Genomic DNA, 27,966 nt, shown 5'->3' with positions numbered 1-27,966 from the left:
ATTAATTCCCGTGCAGGGGGCAGCAGCAGGTTTGTCAATCACATCGTATTTGAACATTCATATTACTGCAATGATCTCAACTTAAAGAACACAAGGAATCAAAATCAGAAGGTAATTTTCTGTACAGCTTCCTTTTGCAACAATGTATTTGTATTAATCAAAACATCCTTAAAATTTACACCATTTTCTACAAAAAGAATCACTGATAACTAAGCACTGGCTCTATGCTATACAAAAAAAAAAATTAAAAAAAATAAAAAATCACTCCCCTCAAAGATTCTAAAAATTCCAAAAGCAGAAGCTACATTTTGAAGGATTCCAATAGCCACATGGATATTTTTCTTTTGGCTCAGCTAAAAAATGAAAAACTAAAAACACTGTACACTTCTGGTTTGTCAGGCTTGCAGGTTCATGTGATCCACACACTGTGTAAACCAGAAACAGGTAATCAGCAATTAAACAATATCCTTGGTTTTAAAATATATATTAGCAATACAAAACATGCTGGTATTATTCTCAACATATGAAATATCCTTTAATATAATTTATGGCTTATATATATGTCATTGACTGCAGGGATGTACTCATTCTTTCTTTTTGGTAAAGTCATATGGTTTCCACCACTGTGCAAACTGCAACACCTTCTTCCTCTGATCCTCAAAATTCTGTCTGATTCCTTTTCTCCAGAGCCACGGTTCCAAGTCCAGCATGCCACCAATTATTTCCTTTGCAAGTAGAACAAAGATAGATAATGATAAATGCAAAATTACCATATCACTGAAGACTATTTTATCACAGAATATAGAAATACATATTTTCAAATTATGACATTATTTGTCACTGTTTTCTTCAACTGCTAGTTATCAAAACTGGAAATTCTGAAAAATATACCAATTCAAAAATTAGAACTGTAGTGCCTAGATAGTTGCCTCAGCAAAATTCTTTTAAGTACAGCATAGCAATGCACTACATAAATAACCTAACATTGCAAGACTGTTAATATATTAGCACATTTCTGAGAAAAAAAAAGTTCGTAACAAAGAAAGCTGCCCACTTTGCTCTTAACTCTTCCTGAAATAAGTTGTATTTCTCTCCCCTCACTCTTTTATGTTTTTGCAGTATTGACTCTCTCAATAAATGACTGCTGTGACATAACAAAGAAAGGAAGATTTTATTGCAGCTCTTCCAGTATATACTATACTCTCTAAACTACATGGAGTGATTTTAACCACACATGGCTATATACTAGGAGTTGTCTGTGAGTTTGTATGTGTATGCACCCTAATTTATAAAAGCAGAAGCCATTGCACTTATATGAGAATACTCTGGTCATGAAAAACCTCTTTTTTTTCTTATTCTTCTTAAGGCGATGCTAGTATTTTCCATCTATTAGACTATATGTCAAATATCTGTTCCTGTTAATTCAAAAGAAACATGGATCTAGAATCACATTCTGGGTATCAGCCAGGGAAGAAATCAATTATTCCTTTATTCAACAAGCTAAGTTACAATGACTCACCAAGAAAAACCAGCTAATAAATTGGGATAAGGAACATGAAAGTGACTCTTCTGGCAGCACCTGTTTTAATTACTTAGATTTTACAAAATAGAGTATGATTGGTAGATTGATCTTTTACAAGACAATACCTTTCCAAAGTAATGAGGGAACTTGTGTTCATCTTCAATGACGTGAGCAAATCCTCCTTGAAGGCCAAAGTCCACAGAAAAGTACGGCAATCCTTTAGGAACCTATACACACAAACCCACATTTTCAGACGTTTAACAGACTGTAGGGATTTAGTTAACCTCTTCACAACTTAATGAATTTGAAAGTGGTTTTACAGTTGATATTATCATGTTTTCCTTTAAACCACCACTCAAACCAAGTATGTACAGTATAAAATTATGACAGAGACACGGTAAAACAAATTGGCAAGGGGAAAGAACAACACAAAACAGCTAGATAAAAATACACTGAAAACTGAAAAGATGATTGCTGGGTGGCAGAACCTCCAAGAGGACACCACTTCAGCACCTGGTAAGAGATGCGGAGGGACGAGGCAGCAGCATGCACACTGAGCAAATGTCTTCTTGACTCCACACCTCTGAATTACATGGGTTGAGAAGAAATTTAAAGACAACCACCAGCAAGTTGGATTTATTAAAGATAAGGTGTCGTGTGATAACAGGAAATATTTACCCAGAGGAAATGTTGACGCTCAGAGGGATGGGGAAATACCTCTGTGGTGAATACAGTACCAGAAAACCCGACTACATGACTGGAAGTTATCATTAACCTGACAAATCAGATAATTTAACAATTCAGTCAGCCTACAAAGGAGACACTGGTTATCCTGCCACAAGGAAAGACCCTTCAGTCTGACAGAGTTCATTTTCCTACAGTATAGCAAGTACTTTCTGCTGTTTCACTGCAACAAGTTATTTTACACTCTTGTAATTGTTGAGGATGTTCCTGTACAGATAAGATTTACAAAGCCTCAAATTCATAAGCATTTCCTCTGCTACAGTCCAAATAACTGCACAATTTTCACAAGGCATGTTCCATACATTACTTCAAAATTCATTCTAAAAATAATTAAGATTTATCACAGAGGGACAATGTAGCATAACAGGAAACACAGAACATTTTAAACAAACTAAATGAATCATTAAATAATGAAAAATGGGTCAGCAGGTTAAATCTTTACGAAAACGTTAGCTTTCTCTTATTTGTGTCTAGCGATATATTGAGTCTGGCTGGGACAGTTAATTTTTATCACAGCAGACGAAATGGTGCTGAATTTTGGACTGGTAATTAAACTAGTGTCAATAACATGCCAGTGTTTGGGCTATTGCTGAACAGTGCTCTCTGCCAGGTCAGCTCTCCTGACTGTGTCCACTCTCAGCCCACTGCCCACCCCAGCTCCCTCGCTGCAGGGAGCAGAGGGAGAAGCAGAGAAGGCCACAATGCTCTGCAAGGGCTGGATGCCTAGGCTCTGCCTCTGGACACCATAGTTCCAATTTCTACACACAATCCACCCATTAGATGATGTCTCAACCATATCTGACCCTTCTTCCAGGCACCACCATCCCCTAATACAATTCTCCAATTTCCCAAACCTCAGCTCAGTCTCTAAACTGTACTCTCATATCTTCCTGAAGGCTACAGGCATTTCTTTTATCCTAAAATAACGTTAAAATCACACAACTGTGTAAGAAATTACACTCAGATGTATTTTATTAATTTAAAGAACTGTCATGACTTAATTTGAAAACTGGCCTACCTTTAAATGGGTATATAACACAGCCACAAAAATGTATGGGTAAGAAGATTCTTAAAGAAATCAAATGTCCTGATGCCCTACTATGTATCAAGAAAATTATACTTCATTTACTTGTGACTGATATTGGCCTTCCCTGTTCTGAACACCAATGAGCAGAAGATATCCAAAACATACCTATTTTGTTGTCTGTTTACATCCACCTGAAGTTTAAAGTCTTCCCCAAGTCCTTCCTACAAATTAATTTAATTCCTTCTTGTCTGCACCCAATAATGCTAGCAAACAACTAAGTACTATCTTCTTTAAGACAACCTCCTATATACAGAAAACCACCATCACATACCATTTCAGTCTTTTCTTTCCTAGACTGCACAACTCCTAACCAGTTTCTTTAGTTAAGTTTTCTAACCCATGCTGTCCTCTTCTGTAACTGTCTTAAAACACTGTGCTCAAAACCAGACCCAAATTTTCCAGGTGAAGCTCCACCACTTTGAATAAGATGACCCATAACGGATTCCCATTATATTTACATGACATTTCAGCTTATGTGGCAGAATAAATTTTCTCTTTTTGTTACATTTGCTACCACTGTTGGTTTACTTCAAGAGTCATCATAATATTCAAAGCCTGTCCTACCATACTGTGACCCAGTCCCTTACTCTTCTGCATTTCATTTCTCTCTCTTTGTCATATCAGGCTTCATGTCTCATTTTTAAAACCCATCTTTTCTTTCTCCTAAACTAGGATTTTTTTTTTAGTGCAAAGGTGCTATATTTACTAAAAGACACTCTCAGAAATTAAGTATTATTATCACATAGTAGTAAACTACCTGTGGTAAAGTCTATATATCACACATCTTTAATATTAAAAAGACGGAACAATCTTTGAACTTAAGTGTTTCAGCATTATTCCTTTAAGATTTGTATATACAAAGATGTTTCAGTTTAGTATCCAGGAGACAGACACAGTACTGTTTCCTTGTTTTATAAAAAAAAGACTTATAATGTTATTTATATTTTTGCCTCATAAACTTCATAAAACAAAAGGCCATTCTAGGTCAATGAAGAAGACACATCATATTTTTTCCAGGAAAGTAACTTGCGAATCTTTCATCTACCTTAATTTTTAAAGTTAATCAAGAAAATTATGCTGGTACATGTCCTCAAAGTGCCAGCTTTGTTCTCAACAAATGCTTGCAGCTCAGTCCACCTGTTTTTGAAGCAAATGGAAATCTTTTCCATAATGTCAGTTAGCAGTTAGTAGTAACAAAAAAAGACAAGAAGAATTTGCTGAGAAATTCAGTGTTCAATACATTTCATTACTTACAGATTTACGAATATCTTTTGAAGAAAGATCAATTAACTTCTTGTTTACGGACCACTCTTCATCAGACTCCATTATAGCTTTCTGTAAAATCATTTTATCTCAATGTGAAAATAGTCCTTCATACCATAAGCAAAGAAATAACTTTTCAATGTAGTGAAGTACATTGCACTGCAAGTACCACTTATTTCTTAACAAAGTAACTCTATTTTTTACAACCTTTCTGATTTCCAGAAGTTACATACTTTATAAAGGGGGCATATAAGATCCTCAAACTCACTTAATTATATTCCTTTTTTTTTTTTTTTAAATTTAACTTTTGGCTGACACAAATTATCTCTAACAAGTCTAAACTAAAAGGTCACATTCTCTTTTTACTAAACTCAGACAAAACCTCTTATGAACTCATTACAGTATATTAAGACTTTTTTTTCTTTTTTAAACACTAAGAGAATCCAGCTTAGAAGGCTGATTGCACCTAAAAACCTTTAAAGTTGCCTCTGTATCCTCCATAGTATGGAAGTGGGTATAGTGTAGCATAGTGTAGGTACCTTCTAAATTTCATTTGCTATGTACTTTAACAGTAGAACCTTCTGAAATAAAGTTTTATGCACATGACATTGCATTAAATCTTGTACTTTGTCTTTCCTTTAGCATTCAGACAAAATGCAAATTTTACCAGTACTAGGAGCATAGCAATTAAATCAACCAGGTGGAGAGTTTCAAATGTGGTAGAAGCTCGTGCATTGCTGTTCATCCTACTGACTGCTCCACTTCACAGAAAACCAATCACATTATTTATTTCCAGAAAACAAAAATAATATTTCAAAGAACAAATAAAATAATTTAGTTATAAAAGGTAAATCATGATTGAGCTGCCAAAAGCCGAAAGGCCTCAGTTCCAGGCAGAAGGTTCAATGAGGCTTTCATTACGGGGTCAGCGGAAAGAGACCAGAAAAGCTATGGAGGAAGTAGCTATCATGCTGTTTAATGTTCATTGGAGACCTAAGACACATGTAAAATTTGGGCCTACAGAAATAAAATGGGGATGAAACATTATATATTGGTATTTCTTAAAACAGTTGACATTACTTTCTCATTTTATCCTTGACAAGGCACATATATGGGGTTTTAAGTTTATACTACAGGACTTTAGTGAGAAGTATTGCAATCCTTACAGCACTTCAAGAAACTACAGGTTCTCTCATACTCTTCCAGCATTTGTCAGTGCAGCCAGACTTGAGGCAACTGCATAGTGACACAGAGCTCTTCTACCGACTACTTAAAAACAGAATTACCTCACAAGGCTTGTTTTAAGATCAAGGAATAGGATCAAAGAATGGATCAAGAAGTAGGATCAAAGAATCCATCTTTTCAAAAATAGGACTTGAATATCAAAAAAAGTTTTCCAGAAATAGATAAATTATGATAAATACATTCAAATGACCTAAGAAACAAAATTTTCATGTACCTTAAAGTAGATTGGAGCCATATCTCCTACTTCTTTTGGAAGAGGAATGCATTCATATACCATGTGATACCGTTTCTTCATACTCATGTTTGTTTCTAGAAACACACAGTCCAAGTCTTTAGCTTCAAACATTTTCACCAGTGCATTTCTGAACATCTGTTTAAAAGAAAAAAAAGCATAATTTGAGTTAGCCTTTCAAAGTTTTCAGATATAATATTTTATATTATTTCACTAATAGATATTCATAATAAACTCATAAAATGGATAACAGCAGCAATCATACTAGGAAAATTCCATATTATTCAACAAGCTAACATTAAGTATATTTCCTAAGATACAAAGATAGGAAGTCTAGAAAACTATTGTGAAATACACATTATGTTTAACACTACAGACTCAGTTTTAATAAATACCACAAACTTTTACAGTTGAAGAAAAAACTACATTGAACTTTGTAACTGTGACACTCCATAAAACAATGTTAATTAAAAGAGTTTAGGATAAATAGAAGATATAGAATAAACATATTTATCACTTTTCCCCATGCTCTGTTGCTCCTCCTGATCCCTGCTTGTTGCTTCTTATACAACTTTCGTAGGCATTTCTATCACACAGAAAATAACTCCTTTCCCTTCCTGCTTGGGAGGAGTGTAATTCACTAGGAAACACCATATAAAATTAAATCAGACATGAGAATCAACATGGGGAGCAAACCTGCAAAGTCAGAGAATCCACCTGCCAGGCTTGAGGCAAGATCAATGTTACTTAAACCCTTTCAAACTCATGAACTAACCTGATTTTAAATCTAAGCAACTGCAAGCAATGAAGCCTTTCTCTAGTCTGAAACAGTATCCAATATTTTGATACAAGAGGTTGCAAGTTGTTTTCCGTTTGTAATAATCCTGATGGCTAGAGGGAGAAGACCAATCACTGTCAATCTCTTAGGTAGAACTTTCTTACATTCCACCCTTGATTTTCCTTTTCCAAATAAAACAGAACTCAAAATATCTTCATAAGAGAATTGGAAAGCATGACCCACCATGCTTGGCACTTTATTCTAATAATTGTTTCCAAAAAAGTAGGATTTGAAGAAGAATGAGATAGTTCTCTCTCAACTGACATCAAACCAAATCCCAGATTACGTTAAAAAAACCTGAAGATATGTAAACAACATATCTTCAGCTGGTGTTTCACTATAACTGATCTTTCTGCCCTGACAATCCTTTTCTTTTCCTTGGCACTCCAAAGGAAATCCTAACTGCCAAGCCAGTTATTGCACTTTCTGTCAGGGATCAGCTGTACCTACATAACCCTGGGAGATGTTCCTCTAACCTAGTTTCAAAGACCTCCAAAAACAGAGGTTCTGCAGCATTCCAGGCAACTCTTTCTAGTTCTTATAAATTAGAACTTTTCTTCCATGTTTACCCTGCATCTCCCTTTTTCAGTTTTTGACCACTAATTGTCATCCATAACGCAAGAATGCTCTGCCCCTTAGTGGAATCAGAAAAGAGCTGCCATGCAGGAAATTACGAAAGCAGGTACTTATGATAAGTATATTATTATTAAAAACATTATTTTACAGAATTGTTAGAACATCAGACAGTTTCTCAGCTGACCTGGATTTCTTCCCAGATGTCTTCATCCAAAAGAGTGGCTGCAGTATGGTGCTGTAGAGGGGCTATCAGACAGTGACCTTCAGTAAGGGACTGGTTGCTTGGTAGAGACAAGTATACCTATAAAAAGCAAAACAAAACTAAAGTATTTATTATTATTATTATTTAGTAGTAGTAGTATTATTTATTCTAGCATTAAAAATCTTCCCATTTCTAAGGCTAAGAAATACATAATTTTCTAAAATTCAAATCAATAGAAGCCATTACCTTCTAATTACAGCAAGGTATTAGTAATTTTAGTGTTCTAAAAAGGTCCCATTGTCCATCAGTAGCTCCAATGAACTAGTAGTGTCTAGAGAGCAGCTCCACCAACAAGGCAGTAACATCAGACTTACAGACCGACCGGTATCCTAACTATTATGAAATCACACTGTTTAGTCAATTTCAATATATTTTTTATACAGAAGTGTATATATCTGTATGCATTTTAATAAAATATAATTTCTATATAAAATGCATATAAATATATCTACATATATCTATTAGACATATAAACACACATATATACACACAGATATATCCAAATACAGATACATATCTGCATGCATTTTATATATATGCACATATAATCTATCTATATAAAGAAATAAGTGCAATGTACCATGAAACATATATATGCATTTAATTCCTTGACCAATACAAAGTTTCAAATTAAATTAAAACATCAATAGTAAATGAAAACTTTGGAGAAAGAATGAGAAAAAAGAGCTTATACTGAAGGATTTCATATGTTATAAATCCAAATATTTATGCAACATTTAAAAACATTAACAGAAACAAGAAGGATTGCTGTACCAAACTTCTGTCTATGTCAAAGGATTTTAGGCTTAAAAATTGCATTTTCTACTTAATTTTCTTTGATATAATTGAGATACAATTCTTCACCAGTTCAAATTTCCTCCAGCGGAGTGTGACTTAGTCTTACACAAATCCACCTACAGTCTAATCTCTGCACTCAGACCTTTCATTATTGCTCCGTCTTCCACAAATCTGAAGTTCTAATATCAAATATTAGTTTTATAATTCTTGACGGATTTATATCTTTTTCTCCTTCACCCTTGAGAAACTTGTGAAATCAATTGGAAGGGTAAGGAAAATAAGATGCAGAACAATGAATAATTTCCTAGAAGCAATTTTGTTCTTAATCTTAGGCATTCGAGCATTAACATTGCCATGCTTTATTTTTTTTTTATTTTTGCATTTGTGTTAAATTGCTATTTTCTTACTTTGGTGCCAATTGCAATAATAAGATGTTTAGAAAGTTCACTGCTTTCAAAGCAGTATGGGCACTTTTCCATGCGTGCAGCAAGCCGCTGGTGCTCTTGTATTGCTTTTCTTCTTTGTATTTCTCCCATTTCCCCACTGCGCGCTCTTTTGGCTGCTTCAGAAACAAACATGTCATCCAGAGTGTAGTACTCTCTGTCGGTTTTTTCCATGAACTGAAAAGATACATGGAAAAATTATGTGTATATATGAATAAGCAAGAAAAAATACTTAGCTCTTTCTAGTATCCTTTATTGAGAAACACAAAGTATGTAAGGAATAGCATTGCTTACTCCCATATGGCACCTGCGGCACATGCAATCATCAGGTGCAACTCCTGAGAGCAGTCATACACAATCTCAGACAGCATCGGTATTAAAATATAGATTTACGACAGCAGTGAGAAGAGTATATTACTATATTCTATCTCAAGTTAAGGGCTAGGTATTTCAATATTATCTTGACATATCATCAGCTTTAAAGAGATGCACAGTTTTTAAAATCATATAATATATTTTATCTCGGCCTTCCCCCTCCTTCTCCTCCTCTCCTATTATGACTACCACTATCCATTAAATCACCTCTTGTGAAATAACTAGACCATGACTCTGCACCTCATATTCATATTCTGTTAAAACATTCCAAGTTATTCTTACCAAGTCAACAGTACTAAGTCATTTTCTGACAAAAACAGTCTTTGTCTTCAATATTTAGTCTCTCTTGAGCACACCTTTTGCTAGATATGGATAACGAACACAGCTAGCACATTACCAGAAACAAGGCTGAATGATCCACAGCCTTTTTGTTTGCTCCATTAATTACTACAGTTTAGTTAAATATGCCACATTCGAAAGGAAACTCTGAAATACTAAATTTGTTATGAAGACATGCTTGAGGGTCAGTGGTATCTTACAGGATCTTAGCCGTGGAAAACCACACAAACTGGATACGTCTCACCTAGATGGTATCTGGGACGGGTGGAATCAGTAGACAGGAACAGAGGAACTGAAGGTGACACAGGACATGGTAAGAAGGTGGGCTTATGGCAACAGCAACAATAGACAATGATTGGGAAGGAAAGCAAGAAAAGTATGGGCTCGTGGGACTCAAACCCAAATGACAGTATATTTCACTAAGTTTCATAACTCACAGAACACTTTGTATGTGTATACATACATATAAAATTAAGCTTATTGATTTTTTTTTATTTTGATGACAAACAAATCCCATGATTGTAAAGATTAAGTTTTTAAATTACTTCAGACTTTTTAAAGGATGTTTCTGCTTTAGCTACTCTACACAACTTTAAAATTGTTGCCATTAATACCCTAAACATTCAACACATATAAATAAAGCAAATGTAAAAAGTAGCCAAAGGAATTTTTTTCTCTTTAAATGAAATGCTAGTGCTGCAATACTTTTACGCTATAGTTGACTGTAATTTTACCTTGAATAGTTTCAGTAATCTCCTTATCACAATGTCAAGGAGGAAAAAAAACCCAGTACACTATACACATTTTTTGATATTGGAAGAGCTGGTCCTACAGAGTCTTGGTAGATTAATGTATGAGTAGTTTTGAATTACTAAGGAAAGGGTATTAGTGTCTTAACAAGTCCTAAAATATTTTAGAATACTGACTGCAGAAGCCCTAGCAAAGGACTAATGTTAGCTGAAGGCATTTTGAAGGCATACTGTCACAGTTGAAACACAGTCTCCAAATAAAAGAATCTTCCAAATATCCCAGGTGTAGCCTGTGTAGATAACCCGATACGAAAAGAAATTAAGACTTTATTTTGTAGTGTAGATAACTTCAAAACACAGACAACAGCTCTTGCTTTTCCTGAACACTGCAATTCTCTATCACAGACCAACAGCTTATTTTATATATGCTCAGTATTTCTGTCACCAGAAAACTGAAGAGCAGCCTCCTTAATATCACTTTATTTAGCTATAATACATTTAACTGCTTATGCGCATTTCCTACTGGAAGCCACTGCAGACTAAAATCAACAGTTCAATACTTCAACTCTCTTGTTCTGTTTTACTACAATGCTGTGATATATATTTAAAATAAACAGGAGATTCCTGAGTTGTAGAAAAAAATACTTAGTGGTTTGGGTGTGTCTGTTCTTCTATCACATAAGCATAATAAAGGTAAAACTGGAGCTTAAGCAGAAGACAGATCAAATAAGAACTACCCACAGAATGTTGTGTTATTACCAAAAGTAAAGGTTTACTTTTTTTTTAAATAAAAAAAATCTGCCATGAGAATGCAAATACACATGAAACAAGACAGCTGTCAGACTACAAAGAAAAGGAAGAGTGGAAAACAAAACATCAGGGATATCAGGAATATCACATGCAGCACAGAATACAATTACTGTTTTGCTTTCCTTGCGCTTAGAAGTAATAATGGAAATTCCTGGTTTGTTATGCATAACCCCTTTAAAATAGTAGTACTTTTCAAAACACCTTAAAAATACGTTACAGATCTTCTTATACAAGTCCCTTATGTCACAGGAATACAAGTCAAGAATCCTGTCCAGTGATGAAATAAATATTCATCTTATTAAACGGGCTGGATGATGTCTTTCTTCAACAATGGAAAAAGTGCTATATGCAATAAGACACTTGGGACCCAAAAGACAATGCTCATCCAAAAAGCAGTGAACTTTAAAAAAGTAAGTGCTGTCTAAAGATCAGATTTGGTTTCTCGTGGTAGAGTCATGACCAACAGATCACTATATTTCAAACTGTAATTCAGTAAGACCAAAAAGAAATTATGTTGCTGTTCTTCAAGAACTGTACTCTTCTACATCATGCTGGATGCAATATGAAAAAATATTCATAATTCAATGACTCAAACCTAAGAGTAGGTCTGAAGCAATATAAAGTCCAATACATGACCTTGAGTGAAGTCAATGAAAACAGGCACAATTCAGGACTTAAAAAAAAAATCCAAACAAACAAACAAACAAAAAAAAGCTACAATCAGAACAAAACAGGAAAAGGAACAAAGCAAACCAATCAACCAGCCATTGGCAAAAGTTGGAGTCACCCAAAAGAATGGTGAGAAGGACTCCCGAGTTCCACCTGAGAGTTCTCCTGGGGCTTCCTAGAAATCATAGAATCATAGAATGGTTTGGGTTGGAAAGGACCTTAAAGATCATCGAATCCCAACCCCCCCTGCCATGCGCAGGGACACCCTCCACTAGACCAGGTTGCTCAAAGCCTCATCCAGCCTGGCCTTGAACACCTCCAGGGATGGGGCATCCACAGCTTCCCTGGGCAACCTGTTCCAGTGCCTCACCACCCTCAATGGTAGTATTTCAGAATTCAAAATTAGAGGTCCTCAAAGTGAAGGGAAACAGTGGAAAAGATTAAATAACACCGTCACTTCTAATATTACTAAATGGGCTACATACATAAGTAGAATCACGTGCATACAAACTCCTTGAATGTAAGTTCCTACTGCCACCCGGATCCCACCCAAGGTCTGTGCATCAGGCTAGAGTAAGCCAGTGGAGAGTCTTAAACAAAATTTTGGATTTTTCCTGGCAATAAAAAGATGTGTAGAAGAGTTCCTCATACAGCTCGAGGCTATGGGAGCTAGACAGCATTCCACTTCTGGTTTAAGATGTAATATATGTTGGTCAACAGAATTAGATGAAGCACATTGGGGAAGGAAGTAAAATAAACATAAGATTACTTTGGAGAAGGAAAGGAACAAGAAAAGGTAGGTAGCAATGCAGCATTTTGGGGAGAAAAGCCATAGTAAAGAGATATTTAGAGAAGGAGTATTCATAGATCTGGTTCAAATCAACTCCACCACACAGTCTCTACCAGCAACAAAATTAGAGATCCCATTGCAGTACTAATGAATAACAAGATAATACAGAATGTAAGGCAGTTCAAGAAGCCAACACCCCAGCTTCAAAGACATTAAACAAAAGCTTGAAATAAGCAGGGTGTAAGAAAAAAAGTTATTTTAAAGATTTCAACCTGCTTGCGTAATAAAAAAAAAAAAGGCTAGTCATTATTAATTCACGTTCAACTGGATGCTCTTGAAGCACTATACCTTTCCCTCACTGAAGAAAAACAGACAAGGACAAAGTGGAAAAATGAGGGGTTATTTTTTTCCCCCTTCTCATACCTTTAAGGAGAAGTTTACGAGACCTTTATTCAAGTCATTAAGTCTAGCACATCAATGCACAGTGCCATTATATGGCAGTTCTGAGACAAGAGACCAAGTTACAGATGGTCACTCCATCCCCGAATTTTAATTTCTTGCTGTGTTTTACCACAACCTTTAGATGACTTTAAAAGGGTGTTAAAATGGGATATATTTTCATGTCTGAAAACAAGAGTCATGAAAGAAGTAGGAATTTCTTTGCAACTCCCATATTACCACTGTATCCTTCCAACACACCTCAAAACAGTTCAGGAAGTACAGAAACCTAAAAACAGGCAAAAACATGATCCAGCAAGAATTGTGTATTCCTGATGAAATAAGATATGATATGAATGTAAGTGGGAAAATCCATTCAGTGATGTTTTCTGCCTTAAAAACAAACAAAAAACCACTAAAGACATTTAGCGTGCAGTATAGGAATAGAAGAAATGAACATCACTAACACATTATTTGCCAGTAGCAATGAAAAATAAAGTTGGTTTTTTTAAGAGCATAATTCCTTAAATATTATCATCTATCTCTCAAATCATACAAATGCCAAACATCAATGTGTCAGAACTGAAATAAAATAAAATATAGTTGCTACTATAGCAGACTAGAGAGTACTCTTCAACTGCTACTCTAAATATTAGCCTTTTTGAAAAGTTATTCCAGAAGAAAATGGAAGTTCTCTTTTAAAAAAATTGTACTCTTACTTTTACAGGTGTCCACTGTGTTTGGCCAGTTGCATTATTTGGCTATAACAAAATCTCTCCAAACCAGTTAAGGGGGAATTGAAAGAACAAGAAGAGAGTGTTCTTCAAGATGCCAGAAGGAAAGCAAGTAATAATTTAAAAACTGGTTTATTTCATACATATCTTCTTCCATACAAAAGACAGAGCTAGTACAAATACAAAGAAGGAACTAAGCTGATGTATTAGATTCACTGGAGAGCTGCTGTTCTGCATCACCTGAAGCATGACAGCTGTTAAACGTGAAAGTCAATGCATTCTGGAAGTTGTGTATTTCATTCCCTCACTGTGCTGGATGCTGTACTGACTGTATTTCAAGTGCTGCACAGAGATCAGAAAGAAGCAGGTACTCACTTTTTTATATCAGTTTTAAGTTAGGATGTCCAAAGAAAACATCACTGAACTGCCTAAAGTTAATATAAGAAATCCAGACATCTATAGAGACAACTCACCTGAAGTCCTCGTTTCTGCCAGTCACTGGCCAAAACCAAGAGCTAACCTGAACTGATGTTTTCATAAGACAGATCATCTCCACAGTCCCTAGTCTTCTCTTTCCCATTTCACTTTTTTGTTCTCAGTTCATCTGCCACATTCTTCCTTTCTATGCACCCTCCATTTTCTAACTTTTCCTTCTCTTTTGTTAAGCACTGGTTAACCAGAGAACTCACAGGCAGCTTTAGGACTCTCAGCACCAGGCAAAATGATTTATCTCCTACATCTCCAACTGTGAAATGTCTACCATCCATCTGACAGGGGATCTGCTTTCCACAACCAGGATGCAGTTTTGCTTGCCTTGGCCAAGAAATGCCTGTAATATACAAACACTTAAACAGCAGTCCTGGAAGGCATCCAAACTTCTTCCAGGAGCAGACAGAAACCATCCTTAGGGGTCTCATTTGGACAGATCTAATATGTGCAAGTGTGGCTAAAACCCAAAACAAGGAGAGAGTTCACTAACCATTCAGCACAGGAATTCAGAAAGAAATCAGCATCTGACTACGCATAAATGAGAATGATTTGAGGGAGGGAAAAATTACAATGTTGTATTTGCTGATGAAATCCTTAACATTACAATTAGCATGAATATAACGACTATATGACACGAATAATTTCATTATGTAGCATTCTTTTCATAAAATGGTTGATGACTTCTCTCATTTTTTACGTTACTGAAGCCATCAGGCACCTTAGCACAGGGCTACCTCCAAAAGTAACTCTTGTAGATCTGTGTCAGGTACGCTCCAGGGCCAGCCTCATTTTTACAAACTGTATCTCATAGCTTAAGTTTAAACTGATTTTGTTTTTCTTATTGCTACAGTAAAACCCCTGGTGTCTTACACCCTGCTGGCTGCCTACACATTCCATCAGAAGTGTGCTGCACCTTGGGTCTCCTGTCTCTCCCTCTGCTGCTGTTATTTGCTCTTTGGGTGCGCCCTTTGGAAAGAAAGCCCAACTAAAGAATTTAGTATCACTGTGATGCTGAAAGGAAGCCTCATCTTCTAATCATCAGGAATTATTCCTATACAGTACCCTGAGTACATTTTTTCCCCTCTTCAAATTTCCCCTGAAATTTGTGGATGAAGCAGGAAATTCCATTAAATGCAATTAGCACAGTAACAAAATATACCTGCATCTTTCTGGTGTGGGCTATTTTCAGCTTTTTTTGTATGTGTACTTTTCTGCTTATTTTCTTGTTCTATTTTGTATGCTGCTGTTGAACTCCTTCTTTTCCTGTTTTCTCGCTAACGCAATCATAGTTAAAGTTACTTCCATATGAGCTAATAAAAGTGCATCTGCTGGAAAATTTGTGAAAAAAAGTCTATAGATTGCATAAAATGTTATCAGTTTGGTTTTAAATTGCCATGGCAACACTGACGTCTTCCACTTTAAATGACAGAGTTAATATTTGTGGAATGTTGTACTCATAATATATTTTGGGAAGCTGTAATAAAGAAGAATAAACTATTATTTTAGAATATAAATCTGAGTGACATACGAATACATCTCATCACATTTAAATTTATTCAGCATTCAGAATTTATTGCTTACAACAAAATCACCTCAGAAAACAGTCTTTCTGATCTCAAACACCATTTGCTCAAGCCAAATCAAGGCAGAATTTTATCATGTTGATTTTGTTACAATTCCTGTCTCCCTAAGATCACAGACATCTGAATTCGCAGGCTTAATTCAACACATAATTCAGCATATAGGCATTTCCCACATCTATGATCCCAGTGAAATAAATAATATGTTAAACACATACTATCAAAGGATCTTAACATATCAATGCACAGCGTGCTTTAAAGGCCTATGACACTGACAGGAAAATATTATGAATCATGTTGATGAAACAGGTAGTTCAGGACTATCTCTAAGCAGCAGAAGTCAAGGAATAAACAAGCAGCAGAGTGCTGCTCAATGGTTAGGGACCACGCTCCTTTTTGCTTCAGTTATTTGAAATGAAACTGTAGATTTTTCAAATAATTAATTAGGACAGATGAAACTTTATATGCAAGTCAATGAAATGAAATGTAAACCAAACTAAATGCCTTCAGTCACAGAATTCTGCTATTAAAAGTGTGATTAGCATTTAACTTTACAGTTATCCCTGGCCACAACTTAAATGCCTAGAAAAGACTGTCATGCACAAGTCTTCATTTGCAGAATATCTCGTAATTTTAATATAATTCACAAAGAATGCCAAATGCTTACACAGTCATTTAATATGGGCTGCTTCTGCACAGTTCCTCCTGTTCCAAGGTTTTCTTTACAAATCCACCTGTCACTGCTGTTGATTTGCTTCCACATGGAGGAACACCTTTAACTTCGTGGCCACACAATATACACAGAAAGTTGTTTAGTGCATTGAACTGAAAAATGTGGTGTAACACAGAACAAGGTGTTTGAAATTATTTTCTCTTGGACTTTCATATTAATTTTTTTTACAGCAAACTGTGCACATGCATAGATTTTTAAGCAAAGGTAAAAAGCAACAGTGCACTGGAACCTTGCTAGAGTTTTATCACGTCTATTAAACACTGCGCTAGAACAGCCTCACCATGTGAAGAAAGAGAAGAAGAAGGTTTATTACATCACAGTAGCAGCAGCAACATTCTGCTTCTTTCACTTTAACTTTTAAAATGTTTCTAGACTACTATTTTGGTTTATGGTGAAGGAAACACAAAGATATGCAACAGGTAGGTTCGCATAGGAAGAAAAAATGATAAGGCTGAAAGCAATTTTCCATTTTACAGGCTTCAGAACCAAGGAAAGCCAACATGTAAATTCCCTTTTTGCAAACCTGTAATAGTGGCATATCTCTTTACTAAATCCATAAATGAAGGTCAGCATTACTAATATAATTCTGTACTTTTCACTGTTTAAATTCACATTACAGATTACAGCAGAGATTTTTAAATAAAATGAGTTTATGGCCAAAATTTAGATGGTGTGATGAACATCAATTAATCTTTCTCACTTTCTCTTAGTAAAATGTAATCAAAAGGAAAAAAAAAAAAGCCTTAGTAGAATTTATGCATACAAAAAGAATGTAATTTGAATTGAGGTAATGTTCTGGAAATCAGTCTCTATACACCCACAAGCATCTATTGACATAAGTGAAAGAATTACATAAGTCTTAACAGCATGAATTTGTGAAAACTGAACTGCTTACCACAGTCAAGGGCAGAAGGAACTACAGACAGGTTACTTTAAGTTATCAGTAGTGAAAAATCTAAGGCTTCACACATATTTTGTACCCTAAAACTGTCAGGGGAAAAAAAAAAAAAACTGTTTTCAAATATTTTGTTGACTTTTTTGTATCCTATAGCCATACTTCTGGAGCAGTGAGACCCCAATCTGCTTTCCAATCTGAAGAAAGTAAAAAGTAGAAATACAGTAACTTCAGGGGTTTTTTTTTCTTTAAACATGACAATGAAATATGAAAGAATCAGACTTTAACATCTGCTTTTTTCCACATATAAAAAAGATTAGTGTTAGGTGTTGTAATTGTTGTTTAAAAAAAGCTTTTTCACTGAAAATTAAAGATTATGGTTTTTTCATGATGTTCGTAAGTTTGACACAATAGCATGCATGGGACAGCTGTAGGAAAGGCTGTATTTCAAACTGCCTGAGATAACGGACATCTACATCAACCTCGGGTGAACAGACGCCAAAAAGTAACAGGAGGTAACACACTCAAGTAAAACAGGGTTGTATTAGAACCACGACTAGCAAAAGAAGAATTGGCAAGAGGGTAATGATAAATTGGAATTTGCTTTTCATCTAAATTTAAAACACAGGCTCAACAGGCAAATAAATAGCAATGAAATGGCATATTCCCTCCATCAGATTTCATGGAGCTCTTGAGAAAAGGAAACTTTCCAGGGAAAAGTTTTTTCCTGGGAAAAAGACTTGTAAGGATAAATATCGCTTGACCACAACAGATGTTTAGTCTGTGAATCTGAGTGGCAGTCAGGCATGAAATAATGTTACATAGACCTTCATTTGCCCATGGGATTAGACAGAGGCTTCATGGACAGAGATTTTGGGTCTCTGTAATGACATTTCTTCCAAGTCCCATTTAAGAAAGTAAATCTTTTTATGCATTATATCTTTCTATTTCAACATTCCCATCTCCCTTTACAAAACTGCAGTTATGTTATTATCTTCAGAAATTCATAACAACCAGCCTGTATTATCATCTAAAATACCATTAAAACACTAAATATCAGGAAAGTAACATTCATGTGGAGCAGAGCGATCAGCTGTGTAAAAGTCAGAAAAATATTACGATCTGTCTTTCTCATTCTGTTCCCATTCATAAGAGCAGTGCCCATTTCCTCCATTCTCAACAGCCATGTGGCTGGAATTTTCTTTTTGGCATACTCTGGGAAAGTGATAAAATCCTTAGGAAAATCCATTAAGCCAATAATAGTGCTGTAGGCTCTATGTTTGGCAGTTAACATGGCTGCCACAACTGCATGGGAAATTACACTGCTGGCTGATCCAACACATCACAGGAGCAGGAGCTGCACAGGACTGGAGTGATGAAGACAGGGAGGGTTTAGGGTCCTCTGTTCACATTGACAAATCCATATTGGATCTATTCCATTCTCGTGAGACTCCACCTGGAGTATTGCATCCAGCTCTGGGAGTCCTCAGCACAGGAAAGACATGGACCTCTTAGAACAGGTCCAGAGGAGGGCCACAAAGGTGATCAGAGGGCTGGAGCACTTCCCCTGTGAGGACAGGCTGGAAGAGTTGGGGTCGTTCAGCCTGGAGAAGAGAAGGCTCTGAGGAGACCTTAGAGCAGCCTTCTAGTACCTGAAGGGGGCTACAGGAGAGATGGGGAGGGACTCTTTATCAGGGAGTCTAGTGATATGACGAGGGGTAACGTTTTTTAGCTGAAAGAGGGTAGATTTATATTTTATATTAGGAAGAAATGTTTCACTGTGAGGGTGGTGAGGCACTGGAACAGGTTGCCCAGAGAAGCTGTGGATGCCCCATCCCTGGAGGTGTTCAAGGCCAGGCTGGATGAGGCTTTGAGCAACCTGGTCTAGTGGAGGGTGTCCCTGCCCATGGCAGTGGGTTGGAACACGATGATCTTTAAGGTCCTTTCCAACCCAAACCATTTTATGATTCTATCAGCCACCCCTCAAACATCCATTTTCCTGCAAATTATGTTGGTATCAGGTTTGACATTAGAACTCAAGGAAGCAAAACCAACACTGTAATGAGAAGCAATTGTGCAATAGAGATCCTTAAAGGAACGTTGTTGGTAAAAATATACCCTGTTTTTCATTCTTTAAAATAAATTGCTTTGTCTGCAGTGGATAACTTCTTCTATCTCTGTAGCCACACCTAAGAAACCACAACAATCACTCAACAAAAGCAGTTCAGACTGATAAAATGAATTAAATTATTCAACAGAATTTAAGGGGTAAGATCTCCCTCCTCCCATCCTAGGTAGGATATAATTTATAGACTTTTAGTAATTTTTTCCCACGGCTCTTCTGAAAGACAACAGATTAATTTTTGTGGATTTTTTTTTTCCACTTCTCAAATGAAGGCACAAAGATAAAGTCTTTTCTATGTGTCAAATTTATGTATTCTGTTATCAAACTAAAACTGACAAGAAGTTTGGTTGCTAGACTTCCTGCTGGACGTAAAAACACCTTGCTGAATCTACTTAGGAGAGATGTAAAATTTCTGAAGATTGTCTCACTGACATAATGCAGATACTCTCTGTAGAATATGTTTACAAAATACATAAGGAAACCATCTAGAATATCTGTTATCACACACAAATTTTTCAGACCCCTGCCAACACTTCAGTGCTAACACTGATCTTGTAAAGCTGTGAATAAGAATGCATTCTACAGACATAGAAAGACATGGAAAACTCAGTATGCCTAGGAGCCAGTTTCTTAATTTGGGATCAAGAAACAATCACAATCTGGGGAAGACCATCACATTTTGTGGGGACAGGAGCTGGGAATCACCTGTACAGAAACTACCAAAATAATTTCAGATTTTAACAGAGAAGAACTGGCATCTATGACTGCTTCTTTTTGGGAACACCAAACAAAAATGCCTTCAAAACTGAAATGTGACATTGCATGGGACTGGAGGACTTCAGTAAAAGACACAGACAACTGAAAATCCATTGCAACAGATTCCTTGTACAGCCAAAAGATAACAACCTCATCTTGAACAGTAATTGACAGAAACATCTACTTTGAGCACATGTTCCAGCACATTTAGCTAGTAAATAAATAATATGGCTCAATTCTAAAAGATTAGTTGAGAGTGAGCTATTCATTCAAGAAGTTTGTTCTAATAAAACAATGTGATGTTGTGCATCTTTGCCTAGTAACAAAAGAGAAACACGGTACACAACATCTGACCCAAAGCTTACTGAAGTCAGTAGGAACTTGACAGCCTTCCAAAACTAAAATAAAGCACTTGCATAAGCCAGGAAACACAATACATTCTTGCAACATTATTAAAAAATTTTATCCTTATACAAAACAAAAGAAATAAACCTTTAGAATGAAACACACTAAACTCAGCTGCTTGCTCTAACCCAGTGTGATCATTTTATGTTGCAAAATCAATCTCCAAGAATGGCTAAACCATATGGAAAAAACATAAACAAGGCACTAGAACTGACACTCCCGCTACACACTTGCAGCTCAGCATTTCACAGGGGAAATTCTGAGCCAAAATCCTATCTAGATCTTCCTATTCAATATTAACCAGTGAAACTGTACTTCACAAAGGTGCTGTATCCTTCTTCCTCCCACTCACAATTAAGGCTGCCACAGCATCTCATGCTCTACAATGCTACTTCTACAACTTCCTTCTCCACTGAAAAAAAACCAAAAACCAAAAAAACAAAAAGAAAAATACAAACCAAAACCCTCCTTCATGTGAAACACTGCTGTGTGAACACTTCACATATGAGAAACAAAAACAGTTGTTTTCTATTAAACTTTTATGTTAATTGTGTGTTCTATTCTACCAGCTGCCTTTTTTTCCCTGCCCAAGCTGAAGAAATTTTGTCTTACTTAGGTTTTCTTCAAATGGCTACTATTCTGTACCTTTCACCACAGGGTACACTTTACAAGCTTGGGTAGCATTCAAGCTAGGGATGCATGATACACAATACACAGTAGCCTTACATGTTTTAAAATTGATCCTAAATTCGCTTTTTTTCACAATCCCACCAGCACTGAGATTATGTCTGCGGATTCACAATGACTCTCATATCAAGCAGTAACAGCCTGTTGTGGTATATCCACAGTTCACTCAGTTTCACGATTACCATCATTCATCAACCCTGACTTTCATCTGAATTTACTTCCTCAATATCCATGGTGGGATCTCTTTCTCCTTATTTGAGAGGTCTACAACATAATCTCCTGTGCCTGAGCTAGACATCTTAATTCCTTTTTACATCCCTAACATCTGTCAGACGGCATTCAAAAAGGACAGATGACTCACACCACCAAAATATGTACATCTCTCTAGCAACTCTCCAGAGTGAATCTTCAGAATCAGTTCGGATATAAGTTTCACAATTCTAGAAAAATCCCAGCTTTGTACTTTGAAATTCTACAATTTACAACTTACAGTAACTTCTATATTTGACAGTACTGAATAATTATGTAACAATAACAAATTGTCAGGTCATAAAGTATCCCTTCCTCCAGTTGCTTTATGAATGTGTTGAACAGAAGACATTCCTGATGAATCTACTGGTAACCTCCTTTTATAATAAAAAATAACCATTTACTCATGCCCTCCCTTTTCTTTCTCGAGATTGCTATTATACTTGCCACCTACTGTTCCTCAGGAGGAATAAAGATTACGCTCAGAAGTTCATAGTGCAGCAAGTCACACCTGACTTCTTTCAGACCACTTAAGTGAGGATCATTCGGCTTTAGCCATTTGCTATTATTCATCTAAAATTCAAATTTATTTTTTAAATAGTGGCTTTCTATAAATTTGAGCTAAAGGTAATTTTACTGACACTGTTAACTTGAAACAGTTTTTCATTTATTACCTCTAAATAACGGCTCATGCAAAAGAATCGCTCTGACCTCATTTATAGAGGATATTAATGCAAATAGTTTGTTAGTTCTTCTGGCATGCACTTATCTTTCCTAAATGCTCTAATTGTACCTTGATCAGGTTTTTTCAACATCATGCTCCTGCAGGCTTCTTGCTTCCAATGAATTTAACTCCTAGTTTTATGCTTTTAGCAAACTCAAAATAATTACTTAAAGTAATTCCCTCAAGACACTTTTTCAATCTTTCTTATCAAAGCTTACTTCTAAGCCTGCTGGGCTCAAGCTCTTTTCCATTCTCCTTACTTGGACACGACAAGTACTTTTTAAACAATGGTTGTGTTCTGAATTAGATTTTTCTTTTAACCTCCAGAAGCTCTTTTTTCTTCTGTTCCCCCACGTTTCAATTTATTTTTAAACAAAAACAATTAAATAAAGTTTTATCCCATTTTGTGAGGGTGTTCACTCCCTTAGAATGCTTTCATCAGTGGCAGACATGTGCACTGAGTACTAGAGTTCCTCATAACCTGCAAGCATTTTCTCTTTAAGTACTCATTTTAACCTCCCACTAAATAGACCACATTTCTTCATAACTGCGTCTTTATAGAAGTTACACACTATATTGCATTTTCCTCTCCTATGTGGATGCAGAAGCTCAGTTGCCAAAGTTGACCCTCATTTGTACATTATCTTTCTTTTTAAAACAGCTACATACTGAGCCAAGCATTTCTGCACCATTCCTAAATGGACCAAATTTCACCATTGTCCCAGAAATCCTTACAGTGCAAGTAGCCAAAATCTTTGAGGAACTGGCTGCAGATTACAAGAATGCTAACCAAAGATGTTATGCATACAGAATGTTTTTCTGTTTTCTTCAAATTCAATAATTACAGCTCATACCTTTTAGCAATAGGTACAGATAACAGAACGGGAGATGAGGAGCCACAGAAAGGAAGTAACAGGGGATATTCAGTCCAGTCCCCAATTACCGCAACTACCCATAAACCAAAAGCACAGAGAAATACCAGGTAAGGAGGGACTGTAAAAATTTCCAAACTGCTAAAAGCCAGGAAAGTACATAAAGGCTTAATCATTGTAAATGTGACCTGTTCTAATTCTCTTTCTCCTAAGCACTCACTGTTGAACACAGAAAACTGGGCTGAGTGAATCCCTCATATAGCTGCTCTTGCATCAAGTGTTTCAGTCATCAAGAACTTGGAAAATTCACGCCATTACAAAATTGAATAGAAAAAAAGAACAAAAAAATTACACAGAAAAATTATCAGAATTTTCCCTTTGAAGACTTACAAAACTAAGTAATACAAAAATCTTAGATCTCCCTTCAAGTTTGCTAGTCTTCCTTGCATTAAGAATTACTTAATATTAAGTCAAAAATGCAAAAACTAAACCAAGGACAACTGAACATGCTCTAAGAGTCATATGTTATTTCCAGTTTGAAGCTAAGACATTTGGAATCAATAAATATATGAATACGCAAACAATACTTTTCATTAAGTTTAGAAATTTCAGGACCAAGCTAAGTACATTACTTTATAAATCACAGAATCACAGAATGGTTTGGGTTGGAAGGGACCTTAAAGATCATCTAGTTCCACTCCCCTGCCACGCACATTTCTCAGAAAAGTCTGAATGGCCTTTCATTTGAGTTTGGAAAAACACACACACAAAAAAATAATCTCTTTTTGAGAGTACTCTGTACTACGTCTTCATAGGGGCACTGCAAACGTTTGCTATTACCAAACTCAGGAAGCTCAACTTAACTTGGTTTTATTTTCACATCTCTGAAAGGAATCAGAGCACAAAAAGCAATCCTGTAAACTGTTCAGTGGAAGCAGTCACATGAAAAATCAGACTAAACACAGGACAAATTAAGCACATTAATAATAATTTCAGAAAGACATGTTAATATTAATTTACAAGCTCATCTTCGATGCCCATATTTGAGTTCAAGATTTTTTTGAAATTCCATTCCACTTATGTTTAACATAGACATTCATACACACACACCCCAACCACCATTTTTCACAACAGTTACCTCTTCTAAAGAAAATACTTAATGAAGACAATACAAGACTAATAAGATCCTTGAGAAAATGGCAACCATTTCTCCTTGTTATGCTTATTATCATATGATGCAGACAGTACAAAGTTTTATTGTGTCCCTACACTGTCAGTTGAAAATGTTTGCATGCCAGATATGCTAGTTAATTATAGTTAATAGTTTGCACTATTACAGAGTTTTTGACACAAAGCTGGGTTTGGTGGTTTGGGTTTGTGGGGTTTTTTTGGAAGGGAAGGTAAAAAGGAAACCAAATACTGGCAACAAGGCATGTTTATTTAATGGGACCCCAAGGGCATAATTTTTTTTGAGTATGCCAGTAGGACAGATTGAGAACTTCTACCAGAAGCAGCTGAATGAGAAGATGCATAAACCACACTACTTTCTAAAGTTCTGATAATCTCTCCAGAAGAGTTTTCTGCCAGATGACTTATATCGTCAGTTTAAATATTTTCTACTAGATACTATCATGGTTTTTCCAATTCTTTCAAGTATCATCCGAAGGAGGAGAATTTTAAAAAGAAAAAAAAAAAAACCACCAACTAAAACTTACTCTCCAGGATCTTGTCTGCCTTCTAGATAAATAGAAAAACAAATTTTGTCTGTGATGATACCAATTCCATGCTAACAAGCTTTTTCAAAACCTGCTCAGTGGTGTAAAAAATACTGGAGCAGTAACCTAGTAACTTTTGAAGCATGCTAGAGAAACTGTATGTCGTAGCTACGGAAATCATCTCTGTCAAATACTTCTATACCAAACACAGAAAGTATCCTCTACTATTCAGTTCGGATGACAGAAATTAGTCATCCCATTTGCACTGCAGTATCTTCCTGTGACCTGGCAGCTCTTTTAAGTGAAATCACTCATGGAATCATAATCTATAAATCTGTGTGGCCTGTGAGCACAAATTATCTAATTATCCAGGACATCCTAATGGAATTTCAGACAGTTTGCTTCAAATCTCATTGATTCTTGTAACTTCTAGATGGAAGAGACATTCTAAACACTAAGAAAATTCTCCTTTTATTCATCACTAATTTGGGGAAAAACTGCTTTGTTGGGCATAAGTAACCTGTTAATGTACACCACACTCTGAAAGTGTTCACCTCAGAAGTGTCAAATTCTACAGGCAGAGGAACTGCACAATTACTTCCATGAAGGAACTGAACACACCACAGGTCCTGCATACATGCAGGTAGGTTTCCATCAATTTGATAACATCTACCAGGACCCTCTTACAACAGACTTGATTATTATTTAAGAAAATGAGAATTCTCAACCAAAAGCAACATACCTAGTACAGTGAGAACTCATGTCCTCCCTGACATTTCTAATAATAAAATGCTTAATTAAAAAGTCATAGACATGACACCTTACCTTTGACGCCATACGCATGAACAGTGAGTTTTGATCCTCTGCTGTTCTCATCTTCTCATTTTCAACCAAATCCTTCAGGCTCATACTATCATCATCCTGAAAAAACCTTACTCTTTCTTTATCTATGTGAGTAGGGACCTAGAAACAAACATATTGGAAATAAATACTAACCTAATGAGAAAGATCAACTATAAAAATCAGATCCTAATAATTTCAACAAGTTAAAAGAAACATGAATCATGATAAGCATATCTGAAGCAATTGGGCTTGCTCATTTGACCTAAAGAAAAGAACATCTTCCCCTTTCTTCAACTGCATCATTAAGTCTAAATAAAAATATAGCCTCTTTCCCCAGTCACTATATCTTTTATATCCTTAAGCTATCAGCTACGTTACCACTCAGGAAAGAGGTACAGTAGCTCACTGAAACAGTTAATCAGCGCACAAAAATGGAATCTTACAAAAAGTAATCTTCATTATTTACAAAAGCTTCTGAATTGTCAAGTCACAGACACTACTGAAAACTTGTATAAATGTGGTACCTCTGCTGGGAAATGTTGCCATCTTAAACAGAGCACACAAGAGAAAGGAGTTTGTCCTTTAGGGCAGGACTAAACTAAAACCTGAAGGACCACAGTGAATGGTCAGTAACATAAAGCAGAGATGGCATAAAGGAAGATGACAACCAATTCTTTAACTTCTTGTGCCTTTCACTCCTCCATAGCAGTGTTACAAACTGAGCTGTCCTACTAGTCAAGAACATACCTGCTAGAAGTATGAGGCATTGTCACCTCCTTTTATCCCAAGAATATTGAAATATTAGTTTATTTACTGTTGCAAGCAAATATCTTAAGAATAAAACACTGCTCCAGCCTCCAATCTTGTCATTGCTCCCCGAAACACTTTGTTATAAAGATTAGGTCATGATTTTTATTATCAGCAGTAGCAGTACTTTTGATCAGGAGAAAAGAAAATTGAAAATTAGCCCCTGGGACCTGAGTATCTCAGCAGAATCTTTCTTATTTTGGAAATATTCACTTCTGCTAATCTTCATTATTTAAATAACTTTATATAATATAAACTACTTGGCTAAGAGACTGTGATAATTTGAAAAACTTACTTTTCCTTGAACATGCATTTAAGTAAGCCCTGAAATGATCCCTAGGGAAATGTAGTCTGAAAAGAAACTCAATATATGCTTAATAAATATGTACTCTAACACTTAATTACAAAGAACTTTTTAACTACCTATTGACATTCTGATAAGACACTCATATTAATTATGGCATCATAAAACTACAAAATCATTTCAGAATTACACTTTAATACTCACATTTGTAAAACTTACCATCTGTCGCTTTCTCCGTCCTCCTTTTGGCTCCTGTGGTTCAGAGGGTGTGGTCACAGGCCATGCCCTTCCACTTTGATCTGTTCTGACAAGAACAACTTGCTCATCTTCTTGACGGCTTGAAGCCTGTGTCAGGTTTTAAGATATATTTTTAAACAGATGATACAAATAAAACCAAAAGAAACACGTAGTCCACATAATAAATGTTTTAAAACCTAAAGGTTACATAACAGATTTTTTACATGTTGCATGTTCATTATAATTCAAAGCAGACAGTATTACCTTACAGAAGGTATTCTTTTGCACATTCAAAAATAATAGAATATTAAAAAATAAATTCAGCTACTTAAGTGTAGTGTTAACAAATCCTTTCCAAAAAGAACCAAGTTTGTATTCTTGGTTCTTTGTCATAAAGCTTCATTCCCAGAAGAAATACAATACTTCTGAAGACTTAAATAGATAATATTGAGTTAATACACACCACCACCATTATAACAATGTATTCCTGAAAACCATCTGGAAAGCTGCAGCACATGACCACTTATGGGCTCTTTGTGGATTCGGGGTGTTGGGGGTTTTTTGTGTTTGTTTGGTGTATTTTTTTCCTTTAAATAGTTGGCTAACAAACTAGCCAAAACATTAGCTATTC

The 27,966-nt window shown here is 35.8% G+C and overlaps 1 protein-coding gene across 1 annotated transcript; it reads right to left on the bottom strand.

Moving 5' to 3' along the window:
• Positions 1-139: 139 nt before the first annotated feature.
• On the bottom strand, positions 140-27,443 carry CWF19L2 (CWF19-like 2, cell cycle control (S. pombe); the record flags this gene model as incomplete). The annotated part of the gene is made up of 8 exons (XM_010073634.1): positions 140-725; positions 1,648-1,749; positions 4,608-4,688; positions 6,076-6,231; positions 7,692-7,808; positions 8,975-9,187; positions 25,970-26,107; positions 27,318-27,443. Coding segments are annotated over 8 exons (1,074 nt in total), but the record flags the coding sequence as incomplete, so codon positions are not given.
• Between the last annotated feature and the right edge of the window lie 523 nt (positions 27,444-27,966).

The sequence above is a fragment of the Pterocles gutturalis genome, unplaced genomic scaffold (genome assembly GCF_000699245.1).
Source record: "Pterocles gutturalis isolate BGI_N339 unplaced genomic scaffold, ASM69924v1 scaffold26526, whole genome shotgun sequence".
NCBI classification, from domain to species: domain Eukaryota; kingdom Metazoa; phylum Chordata; class Aves; order Pterocliformes; family Pteroclidae; genus Pterocles; species Pterocles gutturalis.
The sequence above is the reverse complement of the archived record's forward strand: the minus strand, read 5'-3'. Positions and strand labels throughout refer to the sequence as shown.